The 27,506-nt window shown below is 35.0% G+C and overlaps 3 protein-coding genes and 1 long non-coding RNA gene across 5 annotated transcripts; 3 read left to right on the top strand and 1 right to left on the bottom strand.

The window, feature by feature from the left end:
* Positions 1 to 43: 43 nt before the first annotated feature.
* On the bottom strand, positions 44 to 3,218 carry SKIP5 (SKP1/ASK-interacting protein 5). Its single transcript, XM_012982674.2, has 5 exons — positions 2,722 to 3,218; positions 1,919 to 2,063; positions 1,720 to 1,798; positions 1,411 to 1,469; positions 44 to 646 (listed from the first exon to the last, which is right to left on the bottom strand). Exons 1-5 carry the CDS (start codon positions 2,855 to 2,857, stop codon positions 292 to 294), a joined length of 774 nt encoding a protein of 257 aa, XP_012838128.2. The 5' UTR covers positions 2,858 to 3,218; the 3' UTR covers positions 44 to 291.
* Positions 3,219 to 7,094: 3,876 nt separating this feature from the next.
* Positions 7,095 to 14,320, top strand: LOC105951791 (glutathione gamma-glutamylcysteinyltransferase 1-like). 2 transcript variants are annotated; one of them, XM_088813698.1, is made up of 8 exons: positions 7,095 to 7,297; positions 10,712 to 10,868; positions 10,977 to 11,215; positions 12,338 to 12,501; positions 12,753 to 12,804; positions 12,898 to 13,125; positions 13,656 to 13,940; positions 14,017 to 14,320. In XM_088813698.1, the coding sequence occupies exons 1-8, from the start codon at positions 7,223 to 7,225 to the stop codon at positions 14,098 to 14,100; spliced, it is 1,284 nt and encodes a 427-aa protein (XP_088669824.1). In that variant the 5' UTR covers positions 7,095 to 7,222; the 3' UTR covers positions 14,101 to 14,320. The 2 variants fall into 2 exon arrangements, with proteins under 2 accessions (XP_088669824.1, XP_088669823.1); XM_088813697.1 differs by having other exon boundaries at positions 7,111 to 7,297; positions 10,712 to 11,215.
* Positions 14,321 to 17,684: 3,364 nt separating this feature from the next.
* LOC105951794 (uncharacterized) lies at positions 17,685 to 18,738 on the top strand. Its single transcript, XR_001172325.2, has 2 exons — positions 17,685 to 17,917; positions 18,028 to 18,738. It is a non-coding gene; the product is annotated as an uncharacterized LOC105951794 (long non-coding RNA).
* A 4,782-nt stretch (positions 18,739 to 23,520) lies between these two features.
* LOC105951795 (U-box domain-containing protein 44) lies at positions 23,521 to 27,288 on the top strand. Its single transcript, XM_088813834.1, has 3 exons — positions 23,521 to 24,516; positions 24,771 to 25,095; positions 25,584 to 27,288. The coding sequence occupies exons 1-3, from the start codon at positions 23,818 to 23,820 to the stop codon at positions 27,029 to 27,031; spliced, it is 2,472 nt and encodes an 823-aa protein (XP_088669960.1). The 5' UTR covers positions 23,521 to 23,817; the 3' UTR covers positions 27,032 to 27,288.
* Positions 27,289 to 27,506: the final 218 nt, after the last annotated feature.

The following is a 27,506-nucleotide window of genomic DNA, read 5'->3' as shown; positions in this document are numbered from 1 at the left end:
TTAAAATGAGAGATTACATTTTAAAAATATATTAAGAAATAAATTTATCCAAACAAGTTCAATAAATTTGTTATTACAAAAATACCCATAAATGAAATCATCCATCGAAGCCACTCGTTTACTGCAATTGTGTAATAAAAAACCTACCATAACAGATGATTACTATACAACAATATTAGTTTTTCTAAAAAAAAAAAACTAAAAGTACATGATGATACAATGTATATATTACAAGTGATCGAGAGACGAAAATAATATAATAAAACATTTAAAAAAAAAGAAAAAGTTCGGCTAATGCTGGACCACGTTGAACCAGAAAAACAGGGAAGTGCGAGCATATATGACACGAACTTGCTGCAGAGAGAGGGTCCCACTCGTCAACACAGCTTTCGCACCGCCTTCGATTCTTGTTCTCATTACAGTAACACAGTCAGCTTTATCATTCTTTATTACGGGCTGCGAAAGTTGATCGGAGGAAGTTGCAGTGGTGACAATGGCATGAGAGAGATGGTCCAAAGGGTTCGATTCGCACTGAAGAATACATCCGTCGATTGTGAGACGCCCACTCCTATGCAGAAGGCAACAACCGAGCTCTGCCCTCACTGTCAAGTTTGCTAGTTTGCATGTCGATAGAAACTCCAGTGCGCTGTTTGAAGGATCAGGAAATAAATATTGAGTGTAAAATTTTCTTGATGATGAAGAAAATTTCTGTCGAGTTTTCGCTAATCAATCGTTTTTTTTTTCCTGATTGGACCTAATGGGGGATGATGACATTTTTGCCCACAAAATCTTGTTGGGTTTGGCTAGGGGTGGAAATTGGACGGATTGGATTGGAAATTTGCACTTTTGGGAAAAATTCCGTTTTTTTTAAACTGAAAAACTGATTCTAATTTCGTTCAAAAAAAAACGGATGAGCCGGAATTTTGGAAATTGGAATGAAAAAGCATGTTTCACAATTGGTTTTTTTTTTATCGGAATCGGTGGGATTCAGGAATTTCCATCTTTTAGTCACCTAAAATGTAAAATGCATGATACGAAACGAATTTGGAATTTTCGGAAATTAAAACTGGATCAGAAATTGGAATCTCATATCTTCCAATTCGGATCCCAAAAGTTTTGGAAACATCGGAATTTCGGAGTGAAAAAAATAGTTCCAAAATTGGAACTATTTCGAATGGCGGAAATCGGAAATTCAGTTCCAATTTCCACCCACAGGTTTGGCGGTAAAAGACTTACAAATGTGAATTTAATAGGGGATTATATTATTGTTCAGGTTCTCGAGGTAAAAAGTCGACCAATCATTGATGTAATTAGCACACAAAAGGAGCCCCGAGAAAAACAGAAATAACTCCATTTTTTTAATTTGAGAAACGAGAAACAGACGCAAAGGGTAATTGAATACTGTCAAACCTATCAGAGCCACGTGAGCATATGAGTGTTGTATCGTCAGGAATTTCACCTCCACCAATCTGCAAGTAAAAAAATGTGGACATAAGGTACTCTTTCTCTCTCGTATGGTACAAGATGCAGGCCTAAGAGTTGACTGCGTTTGACTTAATCGTAAACATAAAGTCAACATGTTGAGCCAAACTCCCAATTTTTTGACTACCTTGCACACCCTCACCCTTGTTTCTCTTCCGAATGTAAGTAGAGAGAAATTCAACAAATGATTTTGAAGATTAATTACTAATTTTCAAATAAAAGTATCCGAATAATTACCAGACAAAGAGGCTTTTTTATCTGAATATTGGACGTACGGTGAATCCCTCCAGCTGCAATAAGTATAGTGTCACCGGGCCTGTAAAAAAGTGTGACGAATTTCAGAAAGAAAAAAAAAGATCATCTTTTGTGATTAGCTAAAATTTTAAATTAAAACTGAAAATAATAATGATCATGTGTTGTTGCTTGTTTCACTGACCTGGCAGCAGAGACAGCTGTCTCAATGCTCGGGTAAACTCCTGGTTCGGTCAACTCTTTGACGGAGCGGTCAACTCGTAGCCAATGCTGAGGATGACATGCCAGAAAACGCCATCTGCGGCAAACGAGGGCGGTGTTATACCGATCTGCAAACTCACCACAAAATCATGACCGAATACTACTACTACTACTATAAATTTCGAATTGCTTGTGCGTCTAGATACACGTTTTCCCTACAGCCATTGCGTAATATGGGATAAAATACAGCCAATCTTTACATTCCACTTGAGAACGAGAACTGAAATTTTTACCCCTAACGCCCGTCTCGTAGTAGTCCTACGAAATTATTTACGGTTTAAATCCACATTTATACCTCATTGCGGAAAAAAAAAAAAAAAAAAAAAAGTGGTATTTGTGTGGATTGAACAATAAAAATTGGATCTTGGGGAAATTTAATTCATTAAAATAAGAAAAGTGAACCCCAGTTCTGAATAAATTAATCCAAACAGTCGGTAAAATAAGAACAATTTACACAAATTCATCAACATAAAGATAAAATCTTCATAGTAATTACAGTCAAAACTTTAGTACATTTCCACCACTCGACCGAATTAAACTCGATTTTTCTACGAAATTGAACTCTGAAAATCAAGACAAAAAATCACCACACAACCTACTCAAAACAAAATTAATTATGCCCAGATGTGGCGATAAATTCATGACAACGATTCAATACAAAATCGAATCAAATCGATAATTTAACCTAAGAAAAACAAAAAATAAGGTAGAAGAAACTGAAAATACCTGGAATGGGGGAGAGGAAGCTGAAAATAAGCATAATACAGCCATCATCGAGTCGATTTATTTGAGAATCATAAGAGCTTTTCTTCGAGTGGCGACCTAATTTCTTGAATTTAGGTTTTTCTGCTGCTGCCTCCATCAATTTCAGATTTTTCCCCAAAAATTATTTTTTAGGGATTTTTGGGGAAGAAGCAGTGGATTCTACAGCTATTGTACTCTTAACGGAATCTATTCACTCGATATTAGGCGGTGTCAGAATTAATAAATTTTAGGATAAATTACACCAACACCCCTAAGGTATGCTAAAATAATTTTAAGGTCCTTATAGTATTGATAATTACAGCCACACCCCTAAAACAATTATCGGGACGAGCGAGACGTGGCTATAGAACGGTGATGGCGCAGCCGGCTGGACGGAGGCAAAAAAATATGAAAAAATATCAATTTGGAAAAAAAAAGGAAGGAGAAATGAAATTTGGGGGCAGACGATAGGGGACACTTTGTTAAAGAAAATAGCAAAATACCAACGAGTCTTATTTAAAAGTTTTTATTACCAAAAGGCCCCAAAAGTTTATTATTATTATCTAAAAAGTCACAAAATTAAAATATTAATACTAATTTATCCAATTAGTCATTTTTTTTTAACTCATCCTACTATTTTTTTTTTAATTTTTAATGGACTAGACTATCCTTCAATATATAATAAATATTCTTCCAATTTTATATTAATTGTCACTCTGGACGAAAAATGTGTATCGTGTATTACATATCACTTTACAATAATGAATTAACTACTTTTTTTATATTGTTATACTTATTACCTTTGAATTGTTTCAAACACTAATTTTTATTCATAAATAAAATAATTTAACGTTGAGAGAATTAGTGAGAACGATGACTAATTTTGTTATATTGGTTGTCCTATAATTCATTCACATTTATAAATATTTTTAATATTGCATGTAATATTTATTTTTTAAAATGTAATAATACTTGCATATTATTATATTGTAATGTTGGCCGGTATTAGAAATATATTTGAAATAAAATTTATTTGTTTAGCATTTTAATTAAAATGCTCGTTTCGACCGCGACGGAGTCGCGACGTTGCGATAGAACTAGAACGGCAATGTCCGCGACATTCCGGCAAACCATGCTGCGGACCGATAAAAACTATATTTGTTTCCCGTGGGCCGCTAATGTTACCATAGAAGAAAGTTTATAAAATAATAAATATTTAAGAAATGTATGGAGAGCCATGTCACCCCTTACTCTATGTTGTCTCAATCACTCTCTGAAGCTAACAGTCGGTTAGAACCATAACATAATAACTTATCAAATTCATTATCCCGTTGGGGTTTCTAGCAATGTTGTAGGGGACGATTATAATTATCAATACTACAGGTACTTTAAAATTATTTTAGTATACCTCAGGGGTGTAGCTGTAATTTACCCTAAAGTTTAATAATATCCGTGTTTTCTCTTTCCTACTTATTTTTTGGGCTGGGGAAGATGGTGACCCGACCCGACTAATGTTTACATATATTGGGCTTTAACCTATCGTCTTTCTTCGTCAACACGGCCCAATAGTTTTTATGCTACCAAATAAATAAATATTAAATAAGGATGATAATTGGTCGGTTCCTTGACCAATTTATTTATCGGTTCTTAAGAGAAAGGTCCTTGATGACAAAACTAAATAGAACTAAATGACAACCTCAACTAAACATTTGCTTTACATCATTTATTAAATTCATTCCAAAAATGTCCTTTCACTCATCTTTATTTTATTGTTTATTACTTTATCATTTTTCACATTATTATAAACAAATTATTTTTTTCCGTTTTTTTGATTTGAAAATTACGAATTTTTCTTTTTGTTTTTATTAAAAAAAAACAGATTTTAAAAACTATTATGGTGTACTATGATATACTATGGTACACTGTTGTATTATAGATTAAAGTATTATTAAAAAAAATCATTTTTTCTACATAATATTGAAAATTACAAAAACAACGTGTTTTTCGTTTTTTTTTAATTCAAATTACATTTTTTTTTTAATTTTTTTAATTTAATCTATTTTTTTCAATATTGTAGTAGACTATAGTATACTGCGGTGTACTATGATCTACTACGGTGTACTACAAAACCCTAGCAGCCAACAACACAAATCTCACCAACCCTAGCCGCCTACCTTCGCAGCCGTCGCAACCATAGTCAACTATCGACATTGAGAAAACCTAGATTTACCATTTTTAACCCAAATCAAACAAAATCAGAGGCAATTAGTAAAGAATATACTTTCAATTAAATTTCCACCATAACCACATCCCTCACCGCTTCATCGACCTCCATAGCCCCCACCACGGCCGCCACAACCACCATAGCGGGACAACCCCCATCGCCATCGACCTCCACAGCCCCCACCACGGCCGCAACAACCATCATAGCGGGACAGCCCCCGTCGCCGCCTCGACCACTATGGCGGGACAGCCCCCGGCTCGCATCGACTATCAAAGCCCCCTGCCGCCACCTCCACCACCACGACCCCCCGCTGCCGTCTCGTGCATGCACCACAGCCCTTTGCCTTGTGCTACAACTGGAGAAGAAAGCAAGAGAGATATAGAGATGGAAAGGTGATAGAGATCTAAAAAAAAACGAGAGAGAACGTGAGAGAGAGAGAGCGAGAGAGAGAGAGAGAGAGAGAGAGAGAGAGAGAGAGAGAGAGAGAGAGAGAGAGAGAGAGAGAGAGAGAGAGAGAGAGAGAGAGAGAGAGAGAGAGAGAGAGAGAGAGAGAGAGAGAGAGAGAGAGAGAGAGAGAGAGCGTGTGAGAGAGAGAGAGAGAGCGTGTGAGAGAGAGAGAGAGAGAGAATACCGAAAGAAAAAAATAAATATGAATAAAAGAAACGTGAATATATGTAGGTTAGAGAATTTAGGGTATAAGGGCAAAATTGGGATATAAAAAAAATTAGGGATGTGGCTCATATATTATTTCAAATTAAGGATTTAATTAAAAGAATGAATTTTGACTTGTCATTTAGTTCAAATTAGGTTTAGTTTGATGCATGGACTCCTAGCATATTACCCCTTTATTTATTTATTTCAAATTCTAGACGACTTATGAGATCCTACACCTGATGAAATATATCATGTGAGTTTAAACCGTAAATCTATATAAATAACTATCCACTAAGCACACATACATGTAGATGTGTGTGTTATTATATGTAAATCAATGATGTAAAACTACATGGTGTATTTCATCAGGTGTAAGTTCTACATAACCATTCCAAACTGGCTCCATGAAAAATATCACAAACCTAGATTTGCTCCCGCTTTAATCTAAACCTAAATTATATTCATCCAAACTCATACCCGTATTTAAATGGTTCGACTCGTCAGACCCCGTTAACATTGAATGAACAACTTAATCTCTTAATTTTTATTTTTCTTATGATGAATTCTTCACTTGTTCTCTTGAAATTTATTGTCAGCTGACATCTAGAAGCCGCATTTCTCCGACCATCAGAGATCAAAGCTTTGAAGCGTGGTGGACCACTCCATCACCACATAGAACTTTCACGGGTTTTTCTCAGCAACCCTTAGAGAAGGAAGAGAGACGCCGAGCTACGACTATTGTACGTGTACGATTTTGGATGGGCTTTTGTGTTAGTACTGTAGTGCGTGTCTTCATGAGCAATTTTTTGAAAGCAACCGTAACTCAAACTGAAACCGAAACCAAAAATCGAAACCGTAACTAAAATTGAAACCGAAACCGGACATGTACTTTTGTGCGATTACTATTGTACATGGTTTAGACCATGTATTTTGTGAATGAGATTTTATTCGAATGTTTTTGTGCATGTTTCTCGATGCATATTAATATACTAGTCTTGTTGTGCGTGGTTTCATGAGCAATTTTTTGAATGCAACCGAAACCGAAACTCAAACTGAAACCGAAACCCAAACCGAACATGTACTTTTGTGCTATTACTTTTATGCATGATTTCGTACCTGTATTTTTGTAAATGAATTTTTGTTCGAATGTTTTTGTGCATATTTCTCAATTGCATATTCATATACTAGTCTTGCAATGCCTATTTTCATTATCCTTCCAAATTATTCTTTCACTTTAAAAATTTGTTTTTCGAATATGATAATTACAATTCGATCCGTCTGAATTTCATCTTACTGGCGTTGAAAATGCCTTGGAATCTGAAACTTTTTCTTTCAAGATTTTCTATTAGAAAAAGCATGGAATCAGATCTCCATTCTTTTTCCTCAAACAAATCAAAGAGACCGCACTAACCTAATTGAAATTACGGTTTTGCCCTTGTTGGTCATTATAAATTACCAACGAAAGACGCACACGTTTGAAAATTGAAAGTTGCTTCTTCCCGCTGGGGGTATATATATATATATATATATATTTCGTTGTAGTTGCGCAGCATTTCAAAAATTTGTTGTAGCAACACACACAGTAAAGCGTGTTTGTGTGTGAAAATGGTGGTGGCGGGATTGTACCGGCGCGCCCTTCCTTCTCCCCCGGCCATTGATTTCTCTTCACCCGAGGGCAAGGTAATTTTCCTTTTTTACCCCTTCGTGTTTTACTTTTGTGATTGGGAATCAAAAAATGATTATGATTCCGTTCTGAATCTTGTTTATCTGTTCTATTATTTTGATTTTCAAATGTTATGGAATGTTGAAGTTTGGTTTATTGTGCTTGTAACTCAAATGATTTTTTTCTGGTGATTGATTTTTTTCGAGGCGTTTTTTTTACGGCTACCCTTCAGGTAAGGTTAAATTACGAAAAACCCCTCATGTTTGGGTAATCGTAACCACCCTCAACTATGAATCTTCTCACACATCCACACTTGCAGTGTTAAAGTTAGTGAAGTCTTCTAAATTACGTGGAACATTCTTCAATTTGTACCCGTTTTACCCCATTCGAGCTCCACATTTTGAAACAAGGTGATCATAAGATGTGTCTCATAACTTGTAAATATTAGGGGAAAATTGCATTTTTCGTCCTCATACTTTACCCACTTTATCAAAACTGTCCCTAAACATTTTGGAGTTACAATAGTAGTCCTTAATCATGCCATTTTTTGACAGAATTGGTCCGCCGTTAATTTTTGCAGTTAAGTTGGATGGAAAATGGCATGTGCCTCTCACATGCCTTCAATTTACAACACTACATGAAAATGGACTTTCAACGACACGCATTGCGTCTTGTTAAAACATATTTTTATAGTTATTATTTTTAATTAAAATTTAATATAAAATCGAAATCACGTAAAATCCAAAAAAGTCAACTTGTTTCGGAAATATTGTTTAAAAAATAAAAATATAGTTTAAAAATTAAAAATATTGTTCCAATATCGGCATTTTTGGAATTCAATTTAAATATATCGTTTCAAACCGAAATAAGAACCCAATAGGAATTGGGGAATTAGAAATCTCCATTCCGATTTTCACCTCTAGTCAATTCCAAAAATCCCAATTGCGAGACAATATGTCGAGTTTTAAATCATTCAATATGGGTGAAAATTGGAAAGGAGTTTTCTTATGCGGCATTGATCGAATTTTTATTTTATTTTAAAATAATATTTTCATTCAATTTCCGAAAATTCCGACTTTAAAAGACAATATTATTTTTTAGACAATATTATGATTTTTTAAACAATATTTCTGAATTTATTTTGAAAAAACATATCGAGTTTTAGATTATTAAATAAGGGTGAAAATTGAAACGGAGTTTTCTTACTCCGCCTATTACGATAAGATTTTATTTTATTTAAAACAATAATTTTCATTCAGGTTCAAGAAATCCCGGTTTTAAAACATTGTATTATTATTTTAGACAATACTTCTAAAAATATTTTGAAACAATTTATCGAGTTTTACATTATTAAATGAGGGTGAAGATTGAAATGGAAGTTTCTTATCCCACCTATTCGGATTGAATTTTTATTTTATTTTGACACAATGTTTCAATTGTTTAAAGAATATTTCTCAAAATATTTTAAAACAATATAAATCGATTTTGTTTTTTTGGAATTTATATAATTTCTAATTTCAATCAAGTTTTAAAGATTTGTTTTAACAAGACGCAATGCGTGTTGTTAAAAGTCCATTTTCATGTAGTGTTGTATATTGAAGGCATGTGAGAGGCACATGCCATTTTCCATCCAATTAACTGCAAAAATAAACGGCGGACCAGTTCTGTCAAAAAATGGCATGATTAAGGACTACTATTGTAACTCCAAAATGTTTAGGGACAGTTTTGAAAAAGTGGGTAAAGTATGAGGACGAAAAATGCAATTTTCCCTAAATATTAGATTGTGATGTATCAGAAACTGCATTTTTGCATAAAACGAGTACAAACTGGAGAACATTCTAGGGAATCTAGAAAATTTTGTTGAATTTGATATCATAAGAGTGGAAGTGTAAGAAGATTTATAATTGAGGGGTGATTGTAATTACTCAAATATGAAATATTTTTTCATAATTTGACCTTATCTCAGGGGCTGGCTGTACTTTATCCCTAATATTTGAGAAGATTTTTTTTCATGGTTGAGTGGTCTGATTTTTAGGGAAAGGGAGGTTCCTTTGCTTCTGAAATCTAATTATTCTACTTTCTCCACTTCAAATATATTATGTGATGTTGAGTAAATAAATGAGAGAAAATGGATTATAAATCAGATATGCCACTTGAACATGAGAGAAATTGCATATTGATTGGCTCAAGAAAGCATGAGGACTCGAACTTGAGATAGGTTCTTGGTTTTTTCATCGGGCAAAGTATTGAAAAATCGATAGATATTCAAACTTATCAAAGAATAACACTCGATGTATTGTTTCTGGGAAAATATATTTTTCGACCCTATACTTTGCCAATTATTTGTTTTATGACCCTAAACATGTTGGAGTGACATTTTTCGTCCCTAAACATGCAATTTTTCTGTTGTTTTCGTCCTTCCGCCAATTTGGCTGGTTAATTTGAACAGAAAACAACAAGTGTCAGACTCGTGTTTTTTAAATATCACCCCTTCTTCTCATTTCCTCAATTTTAGTTAATCTCAAATTGCGCCAAACAATTCCCTCTACAAATCCCTGATTCACCTTTCCCAAATCCCTAATCTTAGCTCTTTGTTTGACACATAAATCGCTCCATCAATGATAATGTGACTCAATGCTTACAATTTACATAATCAAGCTTTTAAGGCCCTCATAACTTTAAGAACAATAATTATTAAGATTTGACCATTCCATGAAATAGGGGAATGAGAAGTTTAAGATTTTAATGATAAATTGGGAATTTTAAATTGAAATAGAGGGAGAGAACCACATATCACTCCACGTCATTTTTTTCGGCCACATCATCTCTGGGTGTCAACCAGATCGGCATTTAACAGCCAGATCTACATCACGTGCGCCACACGTGATATTTCCGTCCAAGTTGACTGACGGAGTTGACGGCGGAACATATATTGTTAACAAGTGGCAAGTTTGATGACATATTTCGTGGATGAAAAAGTTTGAGGACATAAATTGTTTTAGTGGTAAAGTTTAGGTACATAAACTGTAATTTTTTCCCGATTTTTTCTATCCAATTTAACCAAAAAGTTGACGGAAGGACAAAAACAACGGAATATTGGCATGTTTAAGGACGAATAATGTCACTCCAACTTGTTTAGGGAAGGAAAATATAGTTATCCCTATTGTTTCTCATACCGGCCTTACATCTCAGTCGAAGTCCCTAAAAAATATTTAACTTAGGGACGTCGAGTAATTAACTTTGGAATGACTAAAACACCGTGCCTTTAGTTGTATGGAATATTGAGTTGATTTTCACGTCTAAGATTGCATTTGTTCAGTTGTTTGTATATAACATACGCCACAAGCTCGCGAATTTTGCTGCATCGTAAATAACCTACAATTATGTACTCTCAAGTGATTGATCTTTTCTCTAAAATTTTCCGAATGCAGAAACTATTTACCGAGGCCCTTACAAATGGAAATATGGAAGGATTTTTCAAGTTGATTTCTCATTTTCAGACACAATCCGAGCCCGCGTACTGCGGTTTGGCCACACTTGCAATGGTCTTGAATGCCCTCGCTATCGATCCATGTCGAAAATGGAAAGGTGGCTCGATTTCATTCTTGAATGTTTTAATTTTAAATGACTTAATTTTTTTTTTCTACTACGGTTTAAAAATTTTATGTCACGTGCTTATTGAAAAATCAACGACAGGACCTTGGAGATGGTTCGACGAAACTATGTTGGATTGCTGTGAGCCGCTGGAAACAGTTAAGGTTAAAGGCATATCGTTCGGCAAAGTTATATGCTTGGCACATTGTGCAGGTGCCAAAGTGGAATCTTATCGAACCGATCAGAGCTCTATCGACGAGTTTCGGAAATTTGTCACGGCGTGCTCTACATCGGACGACTGTCATGTGATCTCAACGTATAATAGAAAAGCATTTAAACAGGTCAGAATTAAATTGTATCGCTTTATATATATTTATATGGGTAAATTCCACTTTCCCCCTTGTACTTTGGCTCGATATCACTTTACCCCCTTCTACTCTCGATTGCATTGATTTGCCCCCTGTACTTGAAAAATTGTCTCAATGTGGCCCTCGCTCCTAGTTGTCAGAAATTTGACCTTAACACCGTTTGATCTAGGATCTGAAATTACAAAATCGTCACATCTCCCACTTTAAATAATTATTGAAAAAAAAACAAAAATAAATAAAATAAATAAATAATAAAAAATTCAAGACAACGAGAAAATACAGTCCACGACGTCAGCCACAATTTTTTTTTTTTTTTAAATAATTGTTTAAACTGGGAGGGGTGGTTTTTTTGTAATTTTCAGACTTCGATCAAACTGTGTTAAGATCAAAGGTCTGAAAATTAACGGCGACGGCCACATTGAGACAATGTTTCAAGTACATGGGGCAAATAGATGCAATCGAGAGTATAAGGGGGTAATGTGATATTGAGTTTATGATAGCCTCTTCTATGTACATCTACTATGATATGAGTTTATGATATTGCTCTTGCTCCTTGTGATCGGGGTGTAAATTGGACGGATCAGAACGGAAAAAAATTGATTTTTTACGGAAGTGAAAAACTAATTCCAATTCAGTTCGTAAAAATCGAAAATCGAGATTCCAGAATTTGTAATGAAGAAACTTGTTCCAATATCGGAAAATTTTATATTGGAATTGACAGAATTTGGAAATTTTCATTTTTTTGTCATCTAAAATATAAAATTCCTGACAACATTGATATTTTAAGTGTAATATTCCGAAAAAAAACCTCGGATATTTTTTGAATTATTTTCGGAACTTTAAAACCGAATAGGAAATTGAAATCTCACATATATTCAAGTTCCGATCCAAATAAGATCATGTGACAGCTTATCAACTCTTAAAACATCTTATCAGACGTAAGGACTTATCAGCTGTTTAAAATAAGCTTACCCAAACACCCTCAAAAACTGGAAAATTTCGGATAAAAAAACGGCGGAAATAAAAATTCCGTTCCAATTTCCGCCCCGATTTCTGAATCAATTAGTGGATAATGAGTTAAATGTATTTATTCAGACAAGATCGGGACATTTTTCACCGATTGGCGGATATCATGCAGAAAGTGATATGGTACTTATCCTAGACGTTGCAAGGTTCAAATATCCTCCTCACTGGGTCCCGCTCTCGCTTCTTTGGGAAGCCATGGATACCGTCGATGAAGCGACTGGCCGGCGTAGAGGGTACGCTTACATACATTTATATTTATATTGCCGAAATAAAATACTGAAGCTTTCGTTTTATTGTTTTCAATTACTATTTTACTTATATACAGTAGAACCTCGATTAAATAATAGTTTCTCTCAGTTCCCAACTTGGTGAAAACGTGTTAAATTATTAACTCGATAATTTAGTAATTCGCTAAATTAATAGAATTTCCCTAGTCCAAACTGTATTAATTTATAGAGGTTTAACTGTATATGTATGTATTCAGGTTCATGCTTGTTTCTAGGGGGCAACGAACACCAGCTTTGCTTTATACGCTGGTACGATCCCGTATATTTCGTCGATGTATTTATTTATTTATTTTCCGTCAGCAACTTTATTGCGGTTAATCACGGTGGATTTATCTTTGACAGAGCTGCAAACACGAGAGTTGGATTAGTACTGCGAAATACTTGACCGATGATGTCCCGTTGCTGTTGACTTCAAATGATGTGAAGAGCATAAAAGACGTAGTTTCCACGGTTTTCTCTTCTCTACCTTTCGAATTTACGGATTTCGTTAAGTGGGTGGCAGAGGTTTGCAGAAAAGACTACGAAGGTCAACCTATGAGTCAAGAGGAGAAAGAAAGGCTTGCTATTATGGTAAGTGAAAAATGGTGTGATTTCAGTTTTATATGGGAGTTGCTAAATGTTGTCGCTTCAATTTTATTACTACCGTTCCGACTTCAAATGTAATTTTGACCCTCTATTGGTCTGAATTTGACAAAATTCAAAACACCAAATTTGTTGTTCTTTGAGTTGGCTTTCTAATCCAACTTGAGTCAGCTGAATTGAATGTCGGGTGAGAGATATGCATGAATAAATGAACATTGGCTAAAACTTTGATGTTCTGAGTTTTATGAGATTCTGCGCGTAACTCATTCATGCATAATTCTCTCACCCGACATCCCATCTAGCTGATTCAAGTTGCATTAGAAAGATAACTTGACCGACTACATATTTTGATGCTTTGGATTTTGCCAAATTCAAACTGAAAAATGGTCAAAATCACATTTGGAAACGAAACTCTGTACCCGTAAAATTGAAACGACATTTAACATTCCAGTTTTACAAACACTACGAGTTAAGTTTCTTCTCTCATTTACACTAAAAAAATGACAATTTTTTATCAGGAACAAGTGATGAAACTAGTGCAAGAGACAAGCCTTCACAAACACGTGACGGATACATTGTCTTCAGAAACTAGTTGTTTTCCTACGATAGAACAAACTTTCGCCAACAAAGATTGTACGCCTAATGATGGCTTCGATATGCACCGAGCTAGAAATGATGTCCTAACGGCACTTTTACTTGCGTTGTCTCCTCAGACATGGTGTGCGATTAAGGATGATCGAGTTTTGAAGGAAATATTAGGCTTAGTTTGTATAGAAAGGCTTCCTTCGTTGCTTCGAGATGAGGTATATTTTGTAGCATTTGCTCATTACCTTAGTCCGAATTTGTGAGAAGGCTCATACTGTAATTGTATGACTGCAGGTTTTGCACTTGAGAGATCAGCTTCTTGTTCTCAAAAGATGCAAAGATGGCAGTGTTGAAGATGACAAGTTTCGCACTAATTGACACGTTTTATATACAAAATTCTCGTTTTTTTTTTCTAATAGTTAATTCAAATTTTTGTTCGTTTAAATTCATAATCAAAGGCAAATGGAGGTTTCGCAATATGAAACACATACAATCTTGCTACACCATAGAATTTTATTAGCTTCATGAAATTGCAAGTGCATCCTTGTCTAATGACAGCGATAATTACAGTTTTGGCCCCTATATTATACACATTTTTTAATTTCGGTCCTTCAACTTGTTTTGGCACGAAATTAGTCCTCAAATAACCAGTTTTTTTACAAATTTCGTCCACCTTTTGAAATTGTTGTTAGCTTGGATGGAAAAGTCACATGGGAAGCATGTGATCATGCACTTCTACCCCGTGTCTTACCAATATTTTTTTATTTGGCCCCAGTTTAACTTTGTTATTATAAATTCGTCCAAAAAATCAAATCCCCAAAAATTTGTTCTGAATGCCTCAATTCCGCCCCGTCTGCCATTTTCACCTTCGTCGTCGAGTCATCAACTGTACATCTGTGTCACTTTATTTTTTAATTTAGATGATTTTTAATTGATTTGTTTATTTTTATTTTTATTTAAAATTGAAATACTATTCAAATTTTATTAAAGAATAATAAAAATACCATAAAACTTATAAGATTAGGCAAAATCGATTTTATTGTATAAACGACTAAAACCAATATTTTTGAAATTACAAAATATGTGTAAATACTTAATAAATATTAATAATTAGAAATAATGAAATGAATTATATTTATAAAATAAATAAATAAACTCTTTAATAAAATTTGGTATAATCAAATTAGTTATAGTGTTTTCGATTAAAAATAAAGAAATAAATAATATTTGTGAATAAAATTAATGTACTCATTCCTAGAAACCCTCGTATGGTATTTTTTTTTTCCATTTCACATTTTTAGTACATTTCTCGAATTTAATTTTATTTGGACGAAATTGTCAGATAAAGTGATATTGGGGTTAAATTAACAATATAGGTAAAAATAAGGGGTTAATGAGCATTGTCAAGTGCCTCGCACGTGACTTTTCCGTCCAAACTAACATCAATTTCAAACGGTGGACGGAAATAAGAAAAAGAGCTAGTTATCTGAGGACCAATTTCGTGCCAGAAAAAATTTAAGGACCAAAATCAACAGTGATATATAATATAGGGACCAAAATTGTAATTATCCCTCTAATGACGCATATATCCTTGATGAAATAAAAAAAGACCACCACGATAAGATTTACAGTTGCCGCATCGATCGGGAGGGAACTAGCATATAAGCAATTCGAACGTAATTCCGATTTACAATACTTCCTAACAAAATTTAATGAAATCTACCTCATAAAAAGAACACCCCTTAGAAGGTGCATTGCTTCCAAATAAAATGCAATTTACGAAAGAATGACTAACATTGCTTCTCGTTAGAATTTGCCTCACGTGAATCTGAGCTATTTTTTTTGCTCAAAATCACATTTGAAGTGTTTGTAATTCCAACTTCTACTTCTGCTTCTCTCAAAATAAGTTACTTTAAGCTGAAATATATAAGAAAGACACCCCTTAGGCAACATCTCTTAAAATGAATTGGGGAAAAGTACAATTTTAGTTCATCAAGTTTGCATCGATATCACATTTGGTCATCCATGTTCACAAAAAATACATTCAGTCCCTTATGTTTCGAAATTCAACACTTTTAGTCATTTCCGTTAATTCTCTTATGAATCAAGTGTGTGTCATCACTTCCTTAAGCCCTTAACTAACGGACTAATGGTAAATTGACGGAAATGACCAAATGTTAAATTATTGGAACACGAGTGACCAAATGAGTTTTCTGAACATGGGCGATCAAATGTGAAATCAGTGCAAACTTGAGGGATGAAAACTGTAATTTTTCCAAATGAATTGCTTAAAGTTGATTTTCCATTTATTTTGCAAACATCCCCAACTTTTAAACATAAGCACGTATCGCTTACTTAATTCATAATTATCAATTTCTACTTTTTCTAAAAGTTTATATAAACACCACCTAAATGAGATTTGGCCAGCTTCAAGAACTCGGCACCAACATGGGATTTTTAAGGAAGTTGTTCACATCTTTTTAATGGAATAAAATTCATTTTCGGCCAAAGAAAAAAAAAAAAAAAACCCTTTAAACTCCTTAAAACCAAAATCAAAATTATTTCATATATTTTTGTTTAATTTATATGCATTAATAAAATTAAAACACATTTATTTTAAAATAGAGACAATACTACCACAAGTCATTTTTTGTTATATGGGTGAATATAGACATGGTCATGGGCCGGTTCGCGATTCACTTTTTCTGAACCGGAACCGGCCCGTACTAAACACGGTTCGGAGGGGCGGGCCAGCCCTCGATTCACTCCGGTTCCGGGCCGGCCCGGAAATTTATATATATATATATATATATATATATATTAAATACTCAATGGATAAATAAATTAAAAGAATTACTTTTAAATAGGAAATAAATAAAAGGACTTGAACTTAATTTCAAAAAATGGGATGTGAGAATATTTATAGGAAAAAATGGGGGGTGGAGGGAGATTCATAAAAGAGCAAATCACTGTCGGATCACCGAACCGGTTCAGCTGTTTTTTTTCTTTTTTTTTTTAATTTGGGCGAACAGCCGGGCCGACCCAACGGGTTCACGGTTCACCTATTTGAACCGGGCCCGTCCCAAGGTACACAAGCCAGTTCTCTGTTCCATGACAAGTTCAGCGATAAACGCCTGGTTTTGGGGCCGAAAACCGGCCGATGGCCGTGTCTAGGTGAATATAACTCACAATAAATACAAATATGAATGTAGCCATAGCCCCACTACACCAATAATGCATGTGAAGGTCCCACAAGGAGTGGTTTGTCCTAGGGAAAAAAATATGTGGTGTTAATTGGGTCAAGTCTAAATCTATTTGCAAGATTTTTTTAAGTTAAAATTGTGATACACAAATAGAGAGAGAGTGTAGGTTTACTCTGTGTACATATATGTTAGGATTCGGTTCCTTCATTACCAAACTTAATAATAATAATAAAAGCAAATTACGGCCACTCCTCCTGAGATATGGCCAAATTACGAGAAAAAAAACTCCTCTTGTTTAGGTAATTACAGCCACTCCCCTCTTAAATTTTTTATATAAAATTCATGTAATTCGATTATTTACCGAACCAAATCATATATTCAGTTCAGTAAATGGTAAGAAATGTTGGTATACCGAAATTTCAGTTCGATTTTAGCAATTTAACATCCCTAAATTTACCTCTGGGTTATTTTCGTATGATAATACATAATTTAAGGGGTGGCTGTAATTACCCAAACAGAAGGGGGGGGTTTTGTTATTTAACCATATCTCAGGGGTAAATTGACGAAAAAAAAAGTTTTAAATTATTAAAACATGACATACCAAATATATATATTTTTTTTAACACGAGGAACCAAATGTGAAATCGGTGCAAACATATATAAGGGATTGTGAATTTTCGTATACTATTTCGTTATTTATGCCATGTCAGCAACTACGTGAGCATGCTGATGTCATCCTCATTGTTGTTTCAACTGAAGGTCTTCACTCACCTCTATAAAGAGAAGAGCAAATATTTCAATTCTTTAAATTATTTAAAAATATCATAATATTATTATCACTCCAAAAAAATAAAAAATGTATTCAAGAAAGACAGTTAGTATAATTATCTCCTTGTGTATAATAATTGCCTGCTGTTTTACCTCAAGTCTGGAAGCTTCTAGACATCTCAGCATGACTACTACCACCCCCACCAATTCCCCATCTTTCAATGGTATATTATTCTCTTCCTTTTTTCTTTATTATTTCTTTTTTATCTTTTTTTTTATTTATTTTTAGTATTCATGTATAGTTCTATTAATTTATTTATGGTTTATTAATTAGGTAAGAAATACGTCCCTCCTATACGTCCCCGTTGCTATTGCTTTATTCCTCGCTGCTGCGGGGCTGATACCAACACCAAAAAGGGGCCTAAAAATTGAAATAGTCAAGTTTGCAACAATTTCACATTCGGTCCCCTCATGTTTATAAAACACACATTCGATCCTTCATGTTTCACAAATTCAACTTTTTTAGTTCATTTCCGTCAGTTTCCGTTAATAATAACGGAACCAAGCGTGTGCTCATCACTGCCTTAACTCACGGAGTAACGGTAAATTGACGAAAAAATATCAAAAGTGTTAAATTATTGAAACATGAGGGACCTAATAGGTTTTTTTGTGAACTTCGGGGACCGAATATGAAATTCGTACAAACTTGAGGATGAAACTGTAATTTTTCCTAATATATACAGCGACGGAGCCAGTATAGGGCTAAGGGAGGCTATGGTGGTGTTTCCTACATTTCTCAAATTCCTATTATTTTATATTGAAATTTGAAAAAATAGCAATAACGGCTCCCAAGAAGAAAAAAAAATGCATTTGGGGCCCTTTTAGAAATAAGAAGAGTGTGTGTAGTGTGTGTGTAATTTTCATATGTATGGATAATGCATCGTTTTCTAAAGCTCTTTCGTTAGGGATGATAGGATTATCTAGGATTGAATAGTTGTGTTTGGTACTAGATATTGTTATGGTTACTATTACTATTTGCTCCGAATTTGTCAATTCACAGTACTCGATTTATAAGCTAACTGAAAAAACTACAAATTTTGTGTTTTGAGTTTTGCCAAATTCAACCTAAAAAATGGTCAAATCAAGTATGAAGTCGAAACCGTATTATTAAAACTGAGATCACGACATTTATCACATTCCAATCGAAATTCATGAAATAACTGTGTGTGTGTGTGTGTGTGTGTGTGTGTGTGTGTGTGTGTGTGTGTGTGTGTGTGTGTGTGTGTGTGTGTGTGTGTGTGTGTGTGTGTGTGTGTGTGTTGATTGCAGCTAGCTATCGATGTCGAACGGGTCCAGCAGACCATGGGCCGATCATGTATGTGGTGATCCATTAACGAGATACGGTAGTTGAACTAAGTATTACAAATTTTTAAAATTCGCCTAAGGCCCTTAATTTCTCAGAAACGGGCATGCGTTTCTCCAAAAGAAAAAAGGTCTCCGATTTTTTATTTTATTTTTTTATTTATAATAAACCCTAAAATTGGATTAATTGTGGGATCAAAGCTTGACTAGTTCAACAAATAATCAGAAATGGCTTAATTGTGAGATGAAGGTTTTAACTGCGGATAACAATTTGTTGTAATCACGCGGCACTGAAATCATGTCATCGTCCAACCAGGATCGGTAGTTATATATATACCGAAAGCTCGATCCATTTTTTACTTGTGCGCCAAGCGACTTATATATGTTTCATACATTTTTAGGTCAAGATTCGTTTTTCTTTTTTCATTGTTGAAGTGATTTTTGTTGTAGCGGATCGGACAGGGCGCGGTTTTGTTATGAACGTTATTGTTGAACTAATTGACGATAAAAGTATACGCCTGATTGTCGTGATTCTGGAACGTTGTCGAAGAAGGTGGCCTTTGTGCATCACCACGTGTGCAGAAATGCTTACATTCAATTGCTACGAATTTAGTTAGACACTCGACTCGATCATATTAGCCGATAGTGTGGGTGAGGCATCAAATTCACGTCCTTCTATTTCCACAGCTGTCGTCGATTGTATTCATATAAATGCATCTCCCGATTTTTATTTTTTTTTGAGCTGCGCCATGTCGAATACACACGAGCATCGCTATTTCTCTCTATTACGTATTTGCCATCACTATTTCTCGAATAATTTATATTAGTAATCCTAATAGTATAATATAATTTGTTCTTGCCTCTAAATCATCGAAATATAAATGTGTCATACAGTAGATTATTAATTTTGCGAATTATTACAAATATGATCTTTTAGCAGTTTTTATTCTAAATTTAATATAAAGAACCACACCAACATAATATATACCTCTAATTTAAAAACAACCAAAAACAGTAGATCCTGGTAAATAGTAAGTCGAAAAGCAGTAATAATAAATCTGAATCAACTATTAATAATAAATCTGAATCAACCCGAGAAGTTACTCGGTCCAATTATTTAGTTATTCATGACTAATTTTCCCAAACAAACGAGGCTTAATACTACTACCATTCCCAATAAAGCATGTACGTTGGATCATAGGCGGGAGAATTGCACGAGGGGCAGAGATGATCGTGTTCGAGCCACCGAACAAGACAATGCGAATGAAAAGATCGTCCGCAACAAGGGAGCCTCGATATCTGAACCCCATACCAAGGTTTCATCCAACACACGCCGCAGCACCACCCCGACGCACAATTATCGACGACTCGTACTCTTTCTATTTGCCTTAGGAAGCTCATAAGCCTCGGGGGTTTTTGAGTGAATAAATGTTCGGGCCTCACGTGTCGAAGCTGCCACAAATGCACCGGGATCAAGTGCTTTGACCTAATCGCCCTCGCCCGTGCCGTGCCGACCGTCTTCCCCTCTTGCTGCACCGTGCATACGTCTATCCCCACTACTATGGGGACCACGCGGCCACCCGACGCCGCGGACGCCTGTTTCGCGAAGCTATCGGCGTAGAGCCAAATCGGTCCACTTCGTCGCGGGTCATCCAGTATTCCCCGAGCCTGTAACAGAAGAAATTACGGTTTTGCCCTCGTTGGTCAAGCTAAATATACCAACAAAAGACGCAAACTTCTCACACCACGTTTGAAAATTGAAAGTTACTTCTTCCCGCTGGGTTCATATATATATATATATATATATATATATATATATATATATATATATATATATATATATATATATATAAAATCGAAAGAAGAGAAAAACTTATACAATTAGAATTCAACAGATAAAGATAGACTTTTGTATTAACTATTAATCCATATATTAATCGAAAAGAAAAAAAGAAACCTAAAGAACTAGGGCTTAGGAAATCTAGTTGTAGTAGGATAATATTTTGTGTGTGTGCGTATATATATACATGCATATTTATATAGTTATAAATTAACGTCCATAACTTATATGATTGTTATCATCTCAAGTTGCAAAAAAAATAATTTCTACCAGAACGTTCAGGTATGTATAATATTTTTACTATATTTTGGTTCTTTTGTATCATAATCAACCTAAGATTGGGTTTTTTTTTTTCTTCTAAACCTTTCCCAATAATCTTTATAATATTATTTTTATACATATATGTATTGTTATACGTATATACTATTAAGAGAACCGGGGGCGCTACCCACGAACCCCATAACCTTTTCGTTTTTATTAAGTGTTAATGATTTTTTTTTTCTATTTTGTGATTGATTCCCATCCACAGTGAACTCTAGATTATTGCAATCTCATTACAGGGTTTAATTTCTCTTTCTTGGTTCGATCAAGTATTATTTCCTAATACCTATTATAATTATATAAGTACTAATTAATAGCTACTTTCTTCAATCGGTTTCAGAATTAGGAATCCTAAGAGATGGCTGATTCCGAATCTAGAGAGAGAAACGGGAGAAAGAATATAGCCAATATTCTCAAAGTATTGGATTTCGAAGATACCCCAGAAAGCCGAAAGCTCGATCCATGGATGATTGATATCCTGGCCGCTGCACAACAAAAAGAAATCGAACAAAAAAAGAATAAAGGAAAAGAAATTGCTCGTCCAAGCGAAACGGATAATATTCATCGTGATTCTCTTCACGACAGTCCGAAAGATCCAACGGCTCAAAATATTCGTGCAGGGAGAGCGGCGAATGCTAATTTGATGAGGAAGATTATGGAGAAGATGAATGGTAACAATTTGAAGTTCGTATTTGAAAAAAAATTGAAAGCTACCGATATCGACAAAAGTCAAAATCGTCTACTAATAGCCAAGGGAGTTGAGAACGAGTTCCTCAACAAAGAGGAGAAGATGAAGCTTCAGGATCGGCCGAACGAGGGAACTTCGAAGCATAAAGAATCGATTATGGTCAAAATATTGGTATTTGACCAGGATTGTTATTACGAGGGTGAAATTAGGGTTCATGAGATAAAGTTGTCAAAATGGAACGGCGAAAAGTATGTGATGAATGGGAAGTGGGGTCGGCTCGTCGAGGAATATAAACTAAAAGAAGACATGATCGTGGAGTTGTGGGCTTTTCGGGTGAATTTGGAACTCCATTTTGCTCTTATCAAACTCAAGAACAAATGTAAATTCGAATCGGATGAATGATATATTTTAGAATGCAATCACCGACGAACAACATTTATTGACATTAATAAGGTTAAAAATTAAATTAATCTCTTTTAGTATACAATATAATTTACTTAAATTTTAAATCAGATTACACTTATCCTATATCAGAAAGCTCGTGAATTTTAATCTTATTCTAATCATAAATGTATGCTAAGAACTCTGATTACACTTATCCCAGTTAAATCAGAAAGCTCGTAATTTTTTTTTATTTTTTTTTTTGCAACATTTACATTTTTCAATTTATGATATTAGATTTGAATCATGGGCACAATTTGTATTTAATTTTTTTGTATTAATATCACTGTAGGACCAAGTCTGTAAAATGGCGTGATATGAAGTAACATGGAATTAAGTTTTTATCATAACTTTCACATATGAACTTTTGTTATACTGATTTGTATCGTAAAGCTTTCAAATAGACATACAATCTTCAAATTTTGCAATTGTGATCGATTTTCAAATTAAACAATTACACAAGAAGTCAAATCAATAAGTATTAACAATAAAATGAGGATATTCTTATAACAAAAAAAATGGTCTTCAGATGATTAACTGTCGGATCGAAGGGTGTTTGCGTAATTTTACCCAAAATGAAGGGAGAGAAATAAAATAATTTTTTGATTCCATTTATGTGTAACTTGTCAAGGAAGCCTGCAGGTTTGTAACAAAAGCATTGAACAGTTAATATTTATAATGTTTTGAAGGATATAATTATTATTATTATTATTTTTTTTTTTTAAATCAGGGGCTTGTGTCACTTTGAATCTTGTTAGTAGAAAAACAAGCATAATACTAATAATCAGATATTATTTAATTAATCGAATTTAATATTGGCAACCGAACAAGACCTTTAATATCTACATTTTGATCCTAAAATTAAATGATTTTCTAGACTTTTTTTTTTATTATTATTATTATTATTATTATTATTATTATTATTATTATTATTATTATTAGGAGAAAGAATAGAGAAATATCTTGCATGGAAAAAACAATAAAAAGAAGACAAATATGTTTGACCAAAGGAAAGAAAGATTCAAACAAGGTGTCCCCATTGTTTGCTTATTGCTATTATTATCATAAACTTCATCACCATACAATATATATATATATATATATATATATACAATATGAGTTGACTCATTGACTTCGTCTTCTCCAATATTATATGTTCCCTTGTACAACTAGTTGTATTAGTCTTCCAACACAAACAACAATTCATCACTTTCACTCATTTGAACTGAATGTGACATCAAAGATACCTCTCTCCTCACATCCTTACAAACCACAATTTTCCATCTCTCTCTCTCTCTCTCTCTCTCTCTCTCTCTCTCTCTCTCTCTCTCTCTCTCATCAAGTCTAATATAAGTCTTGCTCAACATTAGTTAGTTATCTTTCTTTCTTGTATATTCTTATTAATATCTCTGTTTTTGTTCTTTCTTGTAAAGTTTCCAAGATATATTCTTGATCAAGATCAAAAAAAAAAAATGGAGGAATTCGATTCCTCAACCATAAACTCGAGATCATCATCCTCAATCTTCACAGAGCCCATCGCAGAATTCTCAATCTTCATCGACAGAATCAACCCGATTCTAACCGAAATGAAGGACAGCATCGAAATAACCGAACTACCGGCCCTCGAAAAAGCCATCGGCTCATTAGAAACCGACTACGCACGTGCGAAAGCAGCGATGGAGAGCCAAGCAATCCAATCCTCACCCGCCAAACACATCGAGCATCTCTCCCAGAATCTCGGAAGATCGTTGGGGCTCGTTCTATTCGCCGGTCACGATTTGCCGATATCGAACAAGCGAAAAATCGAGGCCTTGTGTAAGGAAATGATGAATGTGAGGTTCGAATCTAGCTCCGATCAAGAAACGGAGGATGAAACAGAGTATGAAACAGAGGAAGAAGAGATAGTGGAAGTTGAAGTGGAGACAAGAATATCGACTTTCGACGATGCTATTTTAAATATAAATATAAATAATAGTAATGAAGATATATTTAAGAAAGCCCTTTTAGTATTGAGTGGATTTATTATGGAAGGTGTGATTTCCGACGAGAAAATCGTCGACGAAGATGTTGTCAAGATTTTATCGAATCGGTTGAGTTCGTGTAAAGGGACCGAAAGGGTGGTTATAATTCGAATACTACGACACCTCACTCTGCAAAATGATCTGCACAAGGTACGGTTAAACCTCTATAAATTACTACAGTCGGGACTATGGAAATTCTGTTAATTTAGCGAAATATTAAATTATCGAGCTAATGATTTAGCACGTTCTCACCTAGTTGGGACCAGAAGGATTTATTATTTAAGCGAGGTTATTAATTTATCGAGTATTAATTTATCGATGTTCTACTGATGTACTACTTAACATGATTTTGAAATGATTTTTTTTATTCGTTTAAATGAGTTACGTTTATTCGAAGTGTGCAGGAAAAAATGAAGGGTTCGGAGTTTTTATCGGCGCTAGTGAAGTCGTTGGCGCGTGACGTGGACGAGCGGAGAGAGGCGGTGGGGCTTTTGTTGAATCTTTGTAGTGATTTTGAAGTTCGGAGACGAATCGGGAGAATAAGAGGGTGTATTGTGATGTTGGTTTCGATTTCAAATAATGGAAGCGACGATAATAATCGAGAAGACGACGACGAAGCTTCGCGTAATGCAAGAATGCTGTTGAGTTATATGTCGGGCAATACTCAGCATGCTCTTCACATGGCTGAGGCTGGTTATTTTAAGCCCATGATCAAATACCTAATCGAAGGTAAGAATCGGAGAAAAAAAATTCCGTTTTTTACGTGTTTTTCTCGAGCATCTTAGGCGTGGAAATTGCAATGGGAATTCCGGATTCTGTTGATTCGGATCCGGATATTTCCGATTTTGGAACAATATATTTCATTTTGAAGATTTCGATTTCCGAATTTTCCCGATGTTTTTTAACACAATTGGAATACGTATTATGTTCCGATTTTAGTTTTCGAAAATTTTGATTTTTTTTCCTCGAAAATTACACTTGTAACAACAATATTATTATGTACTTGTTGTATTTTAGGTCATCGATTGGAATTTCTGAATTCCGCTGATTTCGATCCGATATTTTCCAAAAAAAATTAACAAAATTAGAATTAGTTTTCCACTTCCGAAAAGAAAAATTATATTTTTTTTTTTCAAAAGGCTAATTCCGATCTGATATGTCCAATTTACACCCCTACACAAGTTTGATAGTGCTCAAATCTCGTGTTTGTCGAGCAGGTTCGGAAATGAGTAAGGTTATAATGGCAACTGCAATATCAAGATTGGAGCTCACCGACCAAAACAAGGCTTCGCTCGGAAAAGAGGGGGCGATTGCCCCCCTAATCGAAATGTTCAAAACGGGCAATCTCGAGGCGAAATTATCTTCCCTAAACGCCCTCGAGAGCTTATCGAACTCGGAAAAGAACATCCAACGCTTGATCCACTCGGGTATTGTCGTAGCCCTAATGCAGCTCCTATTCTCAGTGACATCAGTTCTAATGACACTTAGAGAGCCCGCTTCGGCTATTCTCGCAAAGGTGGCGAAGTCCGAGGGCATTTTGGTCAAACACAAAGTCGTCCAACAGATGCTCTCCCTACTAAACCTATCGAGCCCCGTTATTCAAAACCATCTCTTGGAAGCACTAAACAACATTGTCTCTCACTCTAGTGCTTCGAAAGTTAGGAAGAAAATGAAGGAAAACGGAGCGATCCAACTCGTCGTACCGCTTTTTAACGAAAAAGATGCAAGAATTAGGACAGGTGCACTTAGATTGGTCCACATGTTGTCTGAAGATATACAAGGGGAGCTCATAGAAGAGCTCGATTACTCGCAAATTCGTGTTATTGCAAACATCGTAGTGACGTCGTCATCGGACCGCGAAAGGGCTGCAGCCCTCGGAATATTGTCCAATTTGCCCCTAAGCGACAGAAAAACTACGGAAATACTCAAGAACGAAAACTTGCTTCCATTAATGGTTTCGATAATGAGTTCTTTAACCCCACAAAACTCGACGCCTACACTAGTCGAGAGCATTTCCGGTGTTTTACTCCGTTTCACTGTTTCAACCGACAAACGGTTGCAGCGTTATTCGGCCGAAAACGGGGTTATTCCGATCCTCATAAAGATGCTCTCGACCGGTTCGGAAGCTTCTAGAAGCAAAGCTGCATTGAGTTTAGCACAACTCTCGCAGAACACGCTGCATTTGAGCAAGTCCCGAAAATTGAAGTGGTTTTGCGGGGCCCCTTCGGTGGACTCCTTTTGCGAAGTGCACGAGGGTTATTGCTCTGCGAAGAGTACTTTTTGCTTGGTGAAAAGTGGAGCCGTCGCGCCATTGGTCGAAATTCTTGAAGGCGAGGAGAGAGGTGCCGACGAGGCGGTTTTGAGTTGCCTTTCGACCCTATTGCAAGAGGAGATATGGGAGAGCGGGTCGAACTATCTTGCGAAAAAATCGAGCGTGTGTTCGGTTATTAGGGTTCTTGAATCGGGGAGTTTTAAGGCGAAGGAGAAGTGTATTTGGATTTTGGAGAGAGTGTTTAGAGTTGAGGCTCATAGAGAAGAGTATGGTGAATCTGCACAAATGGTGCTTATTGATATTGCACAGAATGGTGATACTTTGTTGGCTTCTGGTGTGGCTAAGTTGTTAGCACAACTTGATCTTTTGCAATATCAGTCTACTTATTTTTGAATATTTTCTACATTCAAAGAAATGATTTTTCTTTTCTTTTTTTTTTTCTTTTTTCTTTTTTTTTTAATTGTTTTTTTGTTTTTGTCATCATGGTTCATGTTGCCTTGTTTGTGTGAAGGGGGGAGATGAGAGATGATGACTAGATGTTGTCATATTGTCTATAGTATTGTTTTTTTATTTAGTGGAACTTGTGAAATTTAAATCAAGTTACTCGATATTCGATTTGATAATTTTTTTTTTGTTTGGAAAGCATGTTTGAGATCGGTTTGTTAATATGACGAATTAAATTTGATCAAATACTTTTTGTTAGGTGAGTTACGAGACTTGGCTCGAGCTCGAACTCAATCAGAAGAAGAAAAAAAATGATAAAATATGTATAATAAATCAAGCTGCTCAAGTTAGATTAGTGTTCTTGATTAAAGCTCGTTCGAATATGATTTGATTCGTTTATAAAATCAAGCTCAAACACAAACAA

Source organism: Erythranthe guttata, chromosome 14, assembly GCF_056151865.1.
Source record: "Erythranthe guttata isolate IM_541 chromosome 14, IM_541, whole genome shotgun sequence".
Classification (NCBI taxonomy): Eukaryota; Viridiplantae; Streptophyta; class Magnoliopsida; order Lamiales; family Phrymaceae; genus Erythranthe; species Erythranthe guttata.
The sequence above is the reverse complement of the archived record's forward strand: the minus strand, read 5'-3'. Positions and strand labels throughout refer to the sequence as shown.